General features: G+C 50.6%; 4 protein-coding genes across 4 annotated transcripts; 1 reads left to right on the plus strand and 3 right to left on the minus strand.

Annotated features, from left to right (window-relative positions):
• Positions 1-4660: 4660 nt before the first annotated feature.
• CCM_03952 (uncharacterized protein) lies at positions 4661-6271 on the minus strand (the record flags this gene model as incomplete). The annotated part of the gene is made up of 7 exons (XM_006669100.1): positions 4661-4798; positions 4912-5032; positions 5088-5186; positions 5225-5277; positions 5421-5636; positions 5728-5836; positions 6132-6271. 7 exons carry the CDS (start codon positions 6269-6271, stop codon positions 4661-4663), a joined length of 876 nt encoding a protein of 291 aa, XP_006669163.1.
• Positions 6272-8086: 1815 nt separating this feature from the next.
• On the minus strand, positions 8087-8512 carry CCM_03953 (NADH:ubiquinone oxidoreductase 11.5kD subunit; the record flags this gene model as incomplete). The annotated part of the gene is made up of 1 exon (XM_006669101.1): positions 8087-8512. The coding sequence occupies one exon, from the start codon at positions 8510-8512 to the stop codon at positions 8087-8089; it is 426 nt and encodes a 141-aa protein (XP_006669164.1).
• Positions 8513-8758: 246 nt separating this feature from the next.
• On the plus strand, positions 8759-11673 carry CCM_03954 (protein transport protein Sec39, putative; the record flags this gene model as incomplete). The annotated part of the gene is made up of 3 exons (XM_006669102.1): positions 8759-10349; positions 10406-10559; positions 10611-11673. 3 exons carry the CDS (start codon positions 8759-8761, stop codon positions 11671-11673), a joined length of 2808 nt encoding a protein of 935 aa, XP_006669165.1.
• A 1311-nt stretch (positions 11674-12984) lies between these two features.
• Positions 12985-14287, minus strand: CCM_03955 (transformer-SR ribonucleoprotein, putative; the record flags this gene model as incomplete). The annotated part of the gene is made up of 4 exons (XM_006669103.1): positions 12985-13616; positions 13673-14019; positions 14077-14188; positions 14251-14287. The coding sequence occupies 4 exons, from the start codon at positions 14285-14287 to the stop codon at positions 12985-12987; spliced, it is 1128 nt and encodes a 375-aa protein (XP_006669166.1).
• Between the last annotated feature and the right edge of the window lie 482 nt (positions 14288-14769).

The raw sequence follows: 14769 nt of genomic DNA on the forward strand, positions 1-14769 counted from the left end.
TTTTTTTCTTTTTTTTTTTTGCAACTTCATCGAATATACTCTCGGTGACAAACGCCTTCTAGCGAAGTTTCTTATTTATTGCCAGAGTTCCTTCCGCCTGACTTATTCCCCCAAGATCTATAACGTCGTGGCCACTGACATTGCCGGCTTACGCACCCTTCTTACACATCCCTCAACGCTACGAACACAACCCTCGAAACTACGAACACAACCCATCACCGCATAACCGCCTCCATGCAAGAAGAAACTACCAGGATAGCCCACCGACGCGGTCCATGGTCCCAACAGGAGGACGAGTTGCTCATGACCCTTGTTGATGGCAATGGAGCCATCAACTGGGTCCGCATTGCTAGCGCTGTCAACTCAAGAACACCCAAGCAATGTCGCGAGCGCTATCATCAAAATCTCAAACCATCTCTGAACCACGATCCCATCACAGCCGAGGAAGGAGCTCAAATCCAAAGACTGGTCAGAGAAAGGGGCAAGAAATGGGCAGACATTGCTCGCCTGCTCGTTGGCCGCAGTGACAACGCTGTCAAAAACTGGTGGAATGGCAACCAGAATCGTCGCAAGCGATATGATCGCCGCCGCAACGTCAGCATTCCCAGTAGTGAAGACTGCTACCGCCAGTCCCTGTCAGTGGGAGGCGCACAGCGGACACTGCCGCTGCCAGGCGCTATGCAGTCTCCTCTTGATCACCGTCACCCAACTCCTTCTTGGCCAGACGGCCAAGCCCCTCTACCGTCGCCTTGCTCATCCGAGTCTCCGGAGATCGACGGTCGCCATCACTACCGTGTATCGTCTAGTCGAGCTGCTTTCATATCACTTCCGCCGCTTGAGCTTCCTCCCCTGAGAACGTTGCGCCATGAAATCATCGCTCCTATGCAGAACGGTGTTCTACCAAGCCTTGGTACAATTGCTCCACAACCATGTTACAATGATACGCAGAGGCGGTCTCAACTGATAACGGCACCGAACTCGCCTGTTCAGCAACAGCAGACCTCTGACCAGAGCAAGAAGTCTAGAATATCAGTTTCCTCCCTACTAGGATGAACACTTTCAGCTGTCACCGACAAACCGCAACGAAAAACATCGTCATCAGAGGGTAGGTGAGTAATTGCTGCAGCGCCAGGTGAGCGCGCGTACTAGCCTCAACACTCTGGAGAAAGGCTCGAGGCTCACCATATTATACCCATGCCAAAAGCAAGACGATGGGCTTACTTCTATCTCGAGACTTTTGAGGGCATCGAACTGATGCGACATGAACTTCATGGAAAACGGGCGCAATGGGGTTTTTTCTTTTTCTTTTTCTTTTTCTTTTTCTTTTTCCTTTTCTTTTTCAGGGTGTGTGTATTCTGGAGCTCTTGTGTCTTCCGCCTCACTTGGTTTACTATAGGTCGCGGCCCTGTACTGTTTGTTAATGTATGATTGAGCTATGCCAGGGCTGGATTATTTGAGAATGTGCAGACGGAAGATGGTCGCCTCTTTAGGCACGGAAATGGATACCAATGAAGACTAGCGGGGTTTTAACTGATACCAATGATGGCCGTAAAAGTAACAGTCGACGTGTTCTAATCAAGAAATATCCCAGACAGCGCCAAGTGGGCTGCATGGTGAATCATGATGGCTCAAAAGCAATATCAGGGGGCGGGTCGAGCCGCGAAATACAAACTCAGGTGGCGGTGGCCGCCAGGACAACTGGCTTGGTATTCGCCTAGGTGTTGCTTTGGGAAAAAAGTCGAGGTACCATGATCTGAACTATGTACATGTACCAGTACGTAGATATGTACATAAGAGGAAAAGCTCTTCTCGATGGATTATTGGTCGATTGTACTTGGCTCTTGCCGGAACAAGACGCAAGGGCAAGACAGGCTCCAACCGTTAATAAAAGACCACCCACCACCAGTTGGCAGTCAGACTCTTTCTGGGGCTTCGTACTGTACCGAGCCCTCACAAGGATCAAGGGCACCCTTTTGAGCCTTTTGAGTGAGCTACCACGGTCAAAGTATTTGGAATGCTGTATTATTAGTAGGCGCGCCACAAGGTCGCGACGGGATCGACCACTGGACACTACCACACACACGGCGAGGAGCATCGACAAGGACCTGAAAGGAAGAGTACATTTGGTTGGGAGTTTTGCGGCGTAGATAGCCTTTGACTTGATCATTCGTCGATGGCGTCTGTCTCCCTCGCTGATTGTACTGCTGCTCTTGGGCCGTCCAGGATTTGATCACGGTCCCTTGCTAATTTGGCCGCAAGCCAGTAAAAATTGGCCTCCTTAAAATGTATCATTAGGAAGCTAGGTACAACCCTCGTGCTGCTGAATAGCGGAGTCCGAAGGTAGCACTCCAGTTTCAGTACCTCCCTGTTACCGAGAAACTTCGGCTCGACGAGAGTGCCATATTAACTAATATTTAGATTTACTGGTAGGTCACGAGCAACCCACGCCCGAGCCTTGGTCGCACCGTTGAATCCCGATAAGGATCGGACGTTGTGACGAGTGGTGCAGCCAGCGCCTCATTAACGTCAATGACAGGCCGGAGACATGGCGGAAACCCGCAACAGGTATAAGCACGCATCTATAAAGACGTTAAATGGTTGGCGGTTGAGCATTGCTTAACCGCAAGAGGTAAATGCGAGCAGCAGCTGATCAACACTACGCAGTTTACTCCGTATCTTGACCGCATACTGGCGACTGGGCAGTGACGAGTTTGGTTAGTCAAGCAGTCAAGCAGTGAACCAGCGACGGTGCCGCAGAAGATGCAACGGTCCTGCCTTCATCCACAAGTCCACCCCCGTAACTTTGTAACGTCGTGATCCAAGTATCCCAGTAATCAGGCCAAAGAACGAGACAACGCTGAAGTTGAAAAGATATGCAGAGGGCTTATGCAGTTCCTAGCTGATGTTGACCAAGTTATTTCAGAGAAGGGCCTCGAGGTCATCGCCCATCACACGCATGTACTTTACAATGCTGTCACAACTCTTGTCTCTATCACTTGTTTGTGCTTCTCTGAGTCTTGTCGACCTCGACAGTCTCAGCCAGCGGGTGACTTTATTGAAGGAATCAAGGCAGCGAGTAGTTAGCTTTGCATGCAGAGGAAGTGATGGCATTCAGTGGCAGCAGGCTATTCGCTATTACAGAAACCGCCTAGTTACCGTCCGGTCCATCATTGATCAGCCTATAACAGCGCTCTGGATGGATCCGGGTCTGCATGTTGTGGAGCGATGGCCGCTGGATGGCGCGCCCGTTGAATATCGGCGGCAGACGAACAGGGGTCAAGGATGACTTGGTTGTGGGAAACGGCCGGCATTTTGGAACTACAGCCAGCCACCCAACCAGGCAGTATCTGGAGAATTAAAAGAGGACCTCGGCTTTTACCGCCGTTGCCACCTTTGTGATCATTTGGCCCCCCCTCGCAACGCCCGACTGAACTAGTTAGCTAGCTGGGCCAGGTTGAGGAAAAGTAAGGCTGCAAGGAGTCACCGTTTCTCACCGGCGTATTTCGGGCCCAGCTGCCCGGGAGCCCCATTGGTGGCTGCAACGGTCCTCCCAAAAACGAAACCTTTTTTTGTCTTTTTCCTTGTTTTCATTTTATTACCTGTCCCTCTCCCCACCATTCCCGGTAAGGCATGACCAGCCGGCCGCAACCGCCCTGTTGTTCCACAGGACAAAGATGTTGCGCAGCTGAATCAGTATTAGGCTCTGGCCTTCTGGGTACATAGCTACTTTCAAAGGCTGTGCTTTGGCGCTTTTGTTGTGCATACCCTACCTACCTAGTACAGGCATGTACGTGCCTTGCATGCGAAGTACTCCATACCATACAGGCTCATTGATGTTTACTATGACCATTTTCCTGCCAATGCTACAATGTAGTTATGGAACCACTGGATGCACGATGATAGACTCTGTATCAATAATCCCGCATCGTCCTTTAGAGTGATTTGTGAGGACTCTATGTTGATGTGCGTGCCTGCCGCTAGACGGGTCTCGCATTGATTCCCTCCGAGAAACGGTTATTTTAGTGGTAGCGTGCCATGTGGAACCTCGCCGTTTTGGCTCATCCTCATCTTTGCTGGAATTTATGGTCTGGCTTTATTACGGCAAGCGCCTCGTGCCACCGCTGTCGAGGTTGGGGAAAAAAACCCCGTTTTGTAAGAGGCCATAGTTACATATGGGGGACAAAATAAACGGGCCAGGCAGATAATATCTTAAGATAATAAGAAGAATAAGGGAGATAATAGTATCATTAACTGGAGATTTATTTTGCTAGAGGCCTAATCGAATGTGCCAACTCACACTAAGAACTCTAATACTCAGTACTTTCAAGCAATCAAGTTATTTATTTTGGGACGGCCATGCTGTGCCGTCTGCCCAGTACATGTGGCATTCCCCACAGGTTCAGTTTTGGGTCGTTGTTTGTACAAATTGAATAGAAAGCGCAGGCTGACGCGGATGCTGGGCTTTTCTCGCTGTCACTTGCTTCCTTTGTGTCATGGTGTCTAGTCAGGCAATATTGCCAGTGTTACAAATTCCCGCCGGCTTGAACCAGGCGCCGAGGAACATTACCAGTCCTTTCTCGCTGTCCCTGGGCAGCAAGGCAAAGAGACTACTGATTAGTGATTTTGGCACCGGAGGGCTACCTTGAAAGCGGGTAGGTACCTAGTTACCCGACCGCAAAAACGGTGCCATCTTCCAGCGGCCGAGGGTCAGGGGGGTGCTTTGGCCTGGTGCTTTTCGCCGCCCACCAACTCGACGCTCCCTGTTTCTACCTGCCGGCCAACTGGCCCACCCGTGGCTCTAACAACCGTTCCGCAGCGATTTTGTGGCTTTTGTCAGACGCAGCACCGTTGATTTGTGGCGTTCCGGAGTGCGACAACCGACCGACATTTTTCGGGCCTCTGTCAACGTACCGGATATGTTGTGAAACGGCTCCGCACGTTTTCGCACCCCCAGCCCCCAGGGGGGGCAGAAGAAGCGAGGGCCCATAAAAACACAACTGCTTGTTTTTCGAGTACGATACAATTACATAGACTAGTAGTCAAATAATATACCATTATCATTATTTTTAGTGTTTCTATATACCTACCCTAACACACTATCCGAATAGTAAATATGGTTATGCTTTTTGGTTGAGCGCTCGCTTTTTCTGTCCAACCAGGTGTCACAGCCCGCGGGCACCAGCTGGCTGCCCGCTAGTGTAGCTTGGCGGACAACTCAACCCACGTCCTTGGGCCCAGCGCATACAGAGTCGTACTGGGGATAGTTTCCTGTCTCACCTAGTCTGCTAGAGTCCAGGGGACGAAAAAACTTTGTTGCAGTAGAGGCAGCGTATTCAAGTTACTATTAAGGATGAAAAGGAAGAGAGAGTAGAAATAAAATACGAAGGACCAAAGGTAAAAATAGAGGTATTAGGATGAACCTGACAAGCGCTTGTGTCATCTTGTCTGCTGCCGCGGCTGCTGCCTTTCGTGGCATTGCAGGCTTTCAATCCGTGTCCGTCCTCGTCCTGATCATCCGTTGCGTCGACTCCAAGCATGCAGCAAAGCTGAATGCAGGCATTAGACAAGCAGCCCAGAACCTTGTACGGTGCTGTGTGGCTTGCTGGCGCCTGGGCAGTGGTCCAATCGACGCAGCTCTACATATCTTCAGGCCTCGATTCTGCCTCACCGCAACACTAGCGTTCATCTTGCCAGGCAGCAATATTATCCCCAAGTCGTGGTGCTTACTATTTGTACCATGGCCGAAGCATCCACTAGCGCGCAAGTGAAGGAAGTACCATCTCTCATTCCGTGTTTGCCAGTACGCCCATGTCGTAACAGGTATTGTGGCAAATAACTATCAAGTGTGTGTTTCTTTCTTGTTTAGTTTTTTGTCGTGTTTCTAGCTCTGTGTAGGTGAATGTGTTGGTTCTCGATCCATGCTGGGGGAGATCGATATTTTTCAGCGGCGACCACATTTGGTGCCGTATGTCTACTGCCCTTCCTACGCCGGAGTATGTAACAACTTTTCCCATTTTGCAATGCAGTGATTTTAGCTACACACATATCAACTTTTCGCGGTGTATGTTTCGCGGTGTCTTCTTCTACTTTTCCAAGCGTTCTCGCTCTGTGATCCCTCCTCTGTAACTAACGCGTCCCAGCGATCTGGGCTTACCGGTTCTCGCTTATCTCGCCGTTGGATTTTCTCACCCTGAGGGGTGTGTGTTTTTAGCCCCGGAGCTCCCCTGAATGCCGTGCGCAAATATGTACCCCTCAGCCATGTCCTCGCCATTCGTTATTATCTTCTTCCGCTTCTGCTGCCTCTTTTCTTTGTTTTGGTTGTTTGTTCACTACCCCAGAAACTGTCTTGCCGGCCAGGTGAACTCTCTCGCGGCCGGACTCAGACGTAGAAAGGCAGACTTGTTGGTTGAGCACGCAGCTGTCCTTTCATTAATAATAAGTGAGGGGTGGTAGCCTCCCCGCTTCTGTGGAAGCCCATGCTGACCAAGTTGTAAATCTCCATACTACTACTTGTAACTTGCGCACCGAGCGCAGAACCCTGGCCACTACGTATTTTGGCCAATCAATTGCGCTCGTCAGGTCCAATGTGCCAAACCCCCGCACTTCGCAATGCTGTTGCACGTTGCACGCGCGAACTCTGTTACGTCAGTCGCTGAACCGGGGACCTGGTTTGAGAGCCCGAGCCACATTACCAGTCACCCGGGAGGGAAAGAGAAAACAAATCGGCTTGCCGGGGGGGGTGCCGATAGGCCACTAGCCGCACCGTTACACCGAGATGTTTGTTTTATTAGTTTCAATGGCGGTAGTTACCATTAATAAAGTGGTTTTGCTTCATGGGCTGGAAAAGCATTCAATAAACCCCACACTCTCTCTCCCATAAACTGCTACCTCCGACATCATATATCCCCTACCCGTGATTGTCGTGATGATTGATAGGCTTCGAGGTGGTTCGTGGTTTGTGGATCACGGCAACGGTAGGGTAGTTTGAAGTAGACAGCAGCAGAGTATCGCGCCGGGTTGGGCGGGTTGGGCGGGTTGACGGGTGTGTATTACGTGCCATTGGTTCCAGTGTGCTTATTGATGTGGTGGGTGTATCGACCCTGTTTCTTATTCCGGTGGGTTGCTCTGTTAGATATATTCGCGATGTAGGTTCCATGGGTTCACAATTGTCCGGCTTCAGCATTCGATCCATAGCCAGGCTTACCATAGCCAAAGAACACGACACAGAATTCCCCTACTGACTGCCCAGATGATGTTGTAGAGACACAATGTACTACCCGTGAACACGACTCCCATCCACACAAACAGGTATGTCAACAGGTGCAACACAATTCGGTGAGATTGTCCGACCACGCTTATATACGCACTCTATCAACAGGGGAGCAACAGAGACTAAGGCATATCACCCCAAACGGGAGGAGGTCACGACTAGCCCTATTTCCAACAAAGTAGCGAATCAACATTCGCAATACAAGACGAGGTGCACCACGGAAGAACGCGACACTACGTGCCGCATAAAACCCAGGCAGAGGAAACAGCCAAAGCTACTCACCAAGTATCAACCATTTTTGAATGTTGATCGGAAGGGGGGCAAGAGAGCAAGGCTTCGAACCAGCAAAATTTCAGACCCAAACAGAGCACGCAAGGCATCGGACTTGTAAGTGTTTGTCACAAAAGACCGCATTGGAAGCCCGCGGAACGTCCGCTGGCGTGACAGCCCAATAATTGTAGAGTAAAACATACTACAATGAGCCCAGCTAGCAATGAATAAAGTTGCACGTGGCTAGACGAGTCGGTAGGATGAAGAAATTCCACCCCCAAGAGCACAGCCGTCAGAAGAGAACCTGAACCGCCTCAAATAAGCCAGCCGGAAGCGATAGAGTAGCCAAGTGCCACACTACGTAGTCGTGGGTCAAAACAACGTAGCCAATGGATCAAGTGAGCATGCTACGCCCCAGCACCCAGACAACATCCCGTTTCCCCCCCCCAAAAACATAAAGAGAACAAAAAAAAGAAGTGCACAATCCAGCTGTATTGACAGCAGTCCGTATATCGCCGTGGCTACCAATGCAAATACCAATCGAGCCTAGTTCCGCCCCAGTAGTTGCTTCGACTCCTCCTCCTTTCCAAGCAGGCCCAGGCTGCGTATTTGTTTCGCAGTCGGCGCATCGTCTCGCGCGGTGGCGGCCTCTGATCGGGCATACGCGGCTTGCATAGCCAAAGCCCTAGCATGCTGTTCCAACGTAAGCATTAATTGTCTCACGTAGATAATGATGTAACACACCTCCTTCTTATGATGTAGGCATTCGTAATAGTCCTCAAGCACTAGTGAGCACTTCTTTTTGCCGGAGTCATCATCGGCCGAGGTGTTGACGACATAACAGCCCATCACTTCTTGCCAGAAGGAGAAGCAACGGCCAACGCCTAAAGACGAGTCAATTTCTCCCAATGGAGTAAGCTTTGATAGATGTAAGGGCGATATACCTCCATGCATGCCATATCCGGACGCCATTATGATCGAATCGCTGCTTTCGTCAGATTCGAGACCTATGTTGGGTGAGGATCATGTTGTTTGGAGGCGCAAGCTGGCAATTTGAATCCGGAGTATACTCGGCAAAGCCGAAGCATACTAATGGTTATACATGCATAAGCGCGTAGGAACATAGTTCCTTAGTGTACTCATGTTAAAGCTGACGAGTTCTGATTGTGACATATCCCCGTTGGTACCCACTCGCTGGCAGACAAATGGCCCCCATAGATGCATATCGATCAGAACACGGTGCAGACGTCACAGGAGGTGAAGATATCGCCCATGCAAAAGAGCTGCAAATTCAGCGGCAGTTTGAACCAGGACATAAGAACGGTACTCATGATGGGCAAGGAGCTATCACCAGCCAAGGTTCTCCTGCAGGCAGCATATTTGGCCGCCCGAAGCGACATTGGCAGGCTAGCTTGTCTTGCACGCCGGAACGACCATGTTTTGCGCCCCGAGATTCTACTTCGCGTGCTTCTTACATATCTCCCAGAGACAGTGGAACCGCGCGTATATACCGAGTTTTTGCGCAATGTTGCGGACGGAGAAACGCGAATCCCGGCCGATCTTGAGTTAGATACCTCACCCTTCGACACCACCAGCGATGAAACCGCGACAAAGCAGGCAAAGAAGCTTCGCCTTTTACCTTTATCGAGAGACAAGGCAGAAAGTGGCGACAAGGGCGATGTTCTTTGCGAATTCATTTTCTCAAGAGCATACAGAATTAACACTGAAATGGGAGCATTATCACAGTTGCCCGAACTTCTCCAACCATTTCTCGACTACCCCTCCATAAAGCAATGGGCCGCCTCAACGGTGTATCCATTTGTGAGACGCAATTGCCAATATCACACAAACGCCTCATCACAGTATACTCTGTTTGAATTTGAGAACATCCCTGACCAAACCGCGGCGATATTTCTGCTTTCTGAGTCCAATACCGGTGATGGAAGGGCCACTGGGCGAGATCTCCGAGGATTGGTTGCACCATGGCTATATAATGATATGCGCTGGCAACAAAGCGCCGCGTCAGTGGGCGCTACTGGGGTAAACTGTCCGGGATGGGAACAAGTCCTGGATACTATATTGTCATGGGCAACGAAATCCTGGGGAAATGTGGCTGGTGCGATCACAGACTGGGAAGGGCCACGCGACGTATACTTTGGCGAGAATCTTACGATGAGTCTTTCGGATGACAGGATCCAATATCTTCAGACGACATATGCTACGACGGCTATTGCCTGCGTCTACAGCACCGCCGAGTCAAGTGAGGAAGCCTTGCGCAGTGCATACCAAGTATGTTGCGAGACTCGCAAGCGACTTGATAAAACGGACTTGCCCCCAACACTAGAGATGATCATGTCGGACTTTTCACACCTACCAGTCTTCCAAACGACGCTCAGTGGCGATTCTAGGATGGCCACATTTCTGCGCGAAGACTTGCTCAAAACATCAAATCCCCTCACTTCAGTAGCACCCGAATCTCTCAAACTGGTAACCGCGCTCACAATTAGCGCGTACCTTTCTACGTCCTTAGGTGTGTCATGGTCCGTGCGGAAAGCAGGAGACCTACTCTTCATTGGAGATGCAAGAGAACAAAAAGGCGAGCTTAGCAAACTGCTTCGAGCTATAGCCAGAGAAGCACGACACGGTGATGATAGCTATTGGAAACGGTCGAGAGATGCCATTATATGGCTTTCTAATTGGGGCCATAATGACAACAAAGAGCTGTCATCACATTGCTATGGGCCGCTGGGCATGGTCTCTAGGGAGCATATCGAGACCGAAGTTCTAAAGATCCTGTTATCCAAGACAAGTATGGCGCTCTCGTAGCTTATAGGCAATAAAAGTGACACGCTAACCTTATGATAGGGTATTCATTATCCAGGGAGATATATGAAAATGTCAACGAGCCACTGCCTCGAGGCAAGCTTCAGGATGTTGTATACCATTCTGCTTTGGATGCCTTTGACAATGCCTCAAATCTGAACAGAACTCGCGGCGGACTTAGGAAATGCGATGAGATGTGAGTATATGCCCCCTAGAAGCTGCACCATGGTCGCTAATACCAACCTAGAATTCATTTACTCCCGGAAATGCTGGAGAAATCTTCCCAGCCGGTCAAAAGGGTGGAGGCGCTCCTCAGAGCTAGCCATGCGCTGAGCGACTACCGCCTTGTTCTCAAGCAAGGCGAGCCCTTCAGCCCAGTTGTACTTCGAGTACACTCTGACCCGATTAGTATAATAGAGAAAGTGCTAAACCAGAATCCGAAAGCTTACACACGCATCCACGAGTTTCTGGAGATGGGAGCCAACATGGTACATGCTGGCCTGACTTCCCATGGCTCGTCAAGGACGGTAGCAGCAACATCGTCGGAGATTGAAGAGGGACTTTTTATTGCCGAAAGGCGAATAGCGGCAATGTGCATTGAAGCGGCGTTGAACGAGGATGACTTCGAAACAGCTTACTCGTACGTTGTTAGTCGGCTCGGAAATAGTGCGACAACGCTGGCTACTCACACAGTTACTCTATTCGATACGTGGTCATGGGCGGCAGCCCTGAAAGCCGGACAGTATATTCGGACAGAGCGATCACAACAACCGACGCATCTGGGAACAGCTAGCGGCAATCTTGAAATACGTCACCTCGAGCAAAGAATCGAGTGCTTAGCCATGGCAATTCGCGCAGCCCCAGCGGCCGAACTTCGTCAAATTTTGAAGAGCTTTCGTCGATGTGAAGAGCAGCTAGACTCAGCAATCAGGGAAGAAGCAGCGAGCGAGACGGCATGGGATTCCGCAGGAGATTTTAGTGCACTGCCCGGTAACTTCGAGCGTCCGGTGCAGCGACAAGGGCAGCCTCCTCGCAATATGGTCTCTGGTGCAGCAGCAAAGCAGGGAGAGGAGGCCCCAATGTCACTGTTCGACCTGTCTCGAGCTACTGCGAGAATTGCGCAACGCAACCTCACTGCTCTGTCTAGTCTTCAAGGTATGCCGCCGCCAGCTGGAAACACAATCGTTTCGCGGGAGCAATCGGAAACTCGTACAAGGAAAAGAGACCAATTGCGAGAAGCCGCTACCGGGACACTCGTATCTGGTGTTGGTTGGCTTATTGGCGCGAAAGTAAACGGAGGAAATCAATGAGGGAGTCAATTGAATCTGAGGTTGGACTACCTTGATAAATAGTTGCTGGGAACGCCATCCAGTCAGTATGTATCTACCTCTGCGATCGTACGTACGGAGCATTGGACATATTTTTCTCACGGCTTTCTTATAGCTTTCATACGGCCACTTGATTCCCAACCGAAACAAAGTCTTTGCGCCAGCCGGAATATGTTCTAGTTGTTTTGTAGCGCGACGTATTAACACAAAACAATCACCGAACCGTACCTGAGAGGATATGTTGACGAGCATTGGCAAGTTATTTTGAATAACTAAGGTGCCGACTTGGTTAACCTCGCTCTACGAAATGTACGTGGGAAGGCGAGGTAATAGGTATTGGTAGAAAGGAGCAACATAATGACAACCTAGGTCAGCAGATACGCAGCAAGTGATTTCTAGCTCCATTGACTCACCAAAGCTCCGCCGGCTTTCGGTCGGAACTAATATGAGCATAGAAGCATACCTGGGGAGACAGTGTAACTTACCTATCTGATCAGTGTATGAACAGATTAATAAATTGTCAGCTAGAGTCTGGCAAGTGGCTGTTATTCACTGACCCTACCAAAGAACAGTGATAAGAGATCGGAAATGAGCCGCATGGCAGTGGATGGACGATGCGACAGATGCGACAGATGCGACAGATGAGCCGAGTGTGCAGAGAAGGCTGTATTGGTGCGGCAGAAACGAAAGCTGCCAGAAAGTGCGCGACTTGGTTGAGCAGGGTAGGCGACGGCTGATTTTACAAGATTTGGTTCGATGGCAGCGCAGATGCATCTTGTCTTGCTATGCTGTTTGTTCATGGTTGTTTGATGGAAGCCGCGAGGATCGAGAGTCCGGCACCAGACAGGGCGTAGTGGATAGAGGATCAGAGTAGGAAAAAATTAATGGCGTCCTAGTCGACTTTTATTTGGCCCCGTGGTTCACATCGTGATATGTCCAATTTGACGTTTTCTGAGCGGTGGTTGTAAAACTATTAAAGACGCGGTCGCAGAACGCGTGGGTGTGAAGAGTTTTGATTTGCAAAGTCCGAAAGCTGCCAAATGCGGCGCACATGTATCCCCGTCGTGCAACTGAAAAGCCCAAAACAATCATCCATTCTTGGATGAAGACGCGTATTCTCGAATTTTCTCCCATAGCCGTCGCAAAGCGCGAAAAAAACTCGGATGAGTAGTTTCTCGAGAAACAATGTTGACCGTAACGTTCGCACACCGGTGCGGAAGAGATTGAATGACAAACGAAAAGAAATAACAGAACAAGAGGCTCTGACCACATGCAGTCCAGAGTAAAGTAAAACTATACAGGGCCTAAATACGGCCGTTGGAAGCGATACGACTGCGTTGAAATGCGCTCATCGCATCGTGGCGTCGGCACCTGAAAAAGGTTAGCTGCTGGTAGCAGGAGAAAGTGTATTTGCTGTTTCAAACCTCCGTGGTGCTCTCGTGGCTCGGAACGCGATGCGGAGTCGGCATATCCGCCAGAGCCTCCAGCTGCAGGTTCACGAGGGCGCCCAGCCTCACGATCACCTTGACGGTCATATCTCTCACGGTCATAGCCACCGGCAGCGCCGCGTGGGCCACGGTCGTCACGTCCACTCTGCCTCTCGCGACCATAGTTCTCATCGCGGTCCCGGCGCTCATAGCCGCTCCGTTCGTAGTCCCGACCATAACCTGCTCGCTCGTCGTAACGTCTGTCCTCACGGTAGCCACGTTCGTAGCCGGAACGCTCGTAGGAGCGCTCATAGCCACCGCGGTCATCAGGGCGGCGCTCGTAGCCTCGCTCATAGCCGCCTCGGTCGTTGCCGCCTCGGTCGTTGCCACCTCGATCGTTGCCACCTCGCTCATAGCCGCGAGAACGGTGTCCCTCATCACGGCCATAACTACCGCCATAGCCTCCGCGGCGACGATCCTCGAATCGGGGGCGCGGGTCTATTATTTATATGAGTCAGTGAATTTTTCAAGGGATGAAAGCGGCGATGACAAACCTCTCTTGGGTGGGCCGAAGTATTTGCCAGGGGTGGGAGTGCGAGGCCGGGCTCGGCGAGCCTTCTCGATGCTCAAAGTACGGCCTTCAATCACCTCTCCCTGAAGTCCCTCTCTGGCGGCCTCGGCCTGCTCTGGAGTGACCATCTTGACGAAACCAAACCCGCGCGATTCCTTGGAATGAGGATCTTTCATGATCTGGCATTTCTCAACCTCGCCATATTTCTCGAACATCTTGGTAACCTCGGCCTCTGACAAACGCGGGTGAATGCCAGTCACGAAGAGGTTCGAGCCGGGGTTGATAGCGCCATCATCATCGTCCTTCGGAGCAGAGGTTTCCTTTGAGCCGCTTTGGCAGAAGAATCAGCGATGCTTCTCGCCCGCCGGTAGGACTCTTTTAACTAACCTGTCAGGATGCGCAGCAGGCGAAGCGGAGCGACGACGCCCGGTGTCGACTTCATCACGGCCGGGGCGTGGGGAGGCACTCCTGTTGTCGCGTTCGTAGCGAGGAGCTTCATCTGTGCGAAGAGAGAAAATGTCAACGTCTACTCTAAAACGCTAAAAGACATCGAGACTTTACCTTCATAACGATCGCCGTTAGGCGCCTCGTAATCCATTGCTGCACTTGCCATATTGCTAATTTTTCAATTAGATGAATTGGGTGAGGTGGAAGATGGCTTGACTGGGATTGTTGATGTTTGAAGGCAGCTTGCTGGTATGTAGCCAGAGGGGCGAAAACAGTGCTGCGAGCAAACAAAACCGGCTGCTTGCCAGACATTATCCGAGACACGCTAGCTGGCGTGTGCCGCTAACACGGTTCAACGAAGTGTTTTTGGCTAACGTAAGCTGAGATTGGATCGCTCGTCTACAGGTAGTTATATTCCTTATTATGCATCACAACTGTTTCGGGCTTGAAGCATCGTATATGTATCGATGATAGGCTGGTATCTCCTCTCGGGTGTATTCGTTCATCTTACTGTATTCTTTTTTTGATTCGTATATTGCAAAGCTACTGGTTGAGCCTGCAGTGGCGACAGCAACGTTACCAAGAATGCTAAATCCGGTTCAGTAGCAAAGCAGTGACTCGGCAATGCTGGTT

The sequence above is a fragment of the Cordyceps militaris genome, assembly GCF_000225605.1.
Source record: "Cordyceps militaris CM01 unplaced genomic scaffold CCM_S00003, whole genome shotgun sequence".
NCBI lineage: Eukaryota > Fungi > Ascomycota > Sordariomycetes > Hypocreales > Cordycipitaceae > Cordyceps > Cordyceps militaris.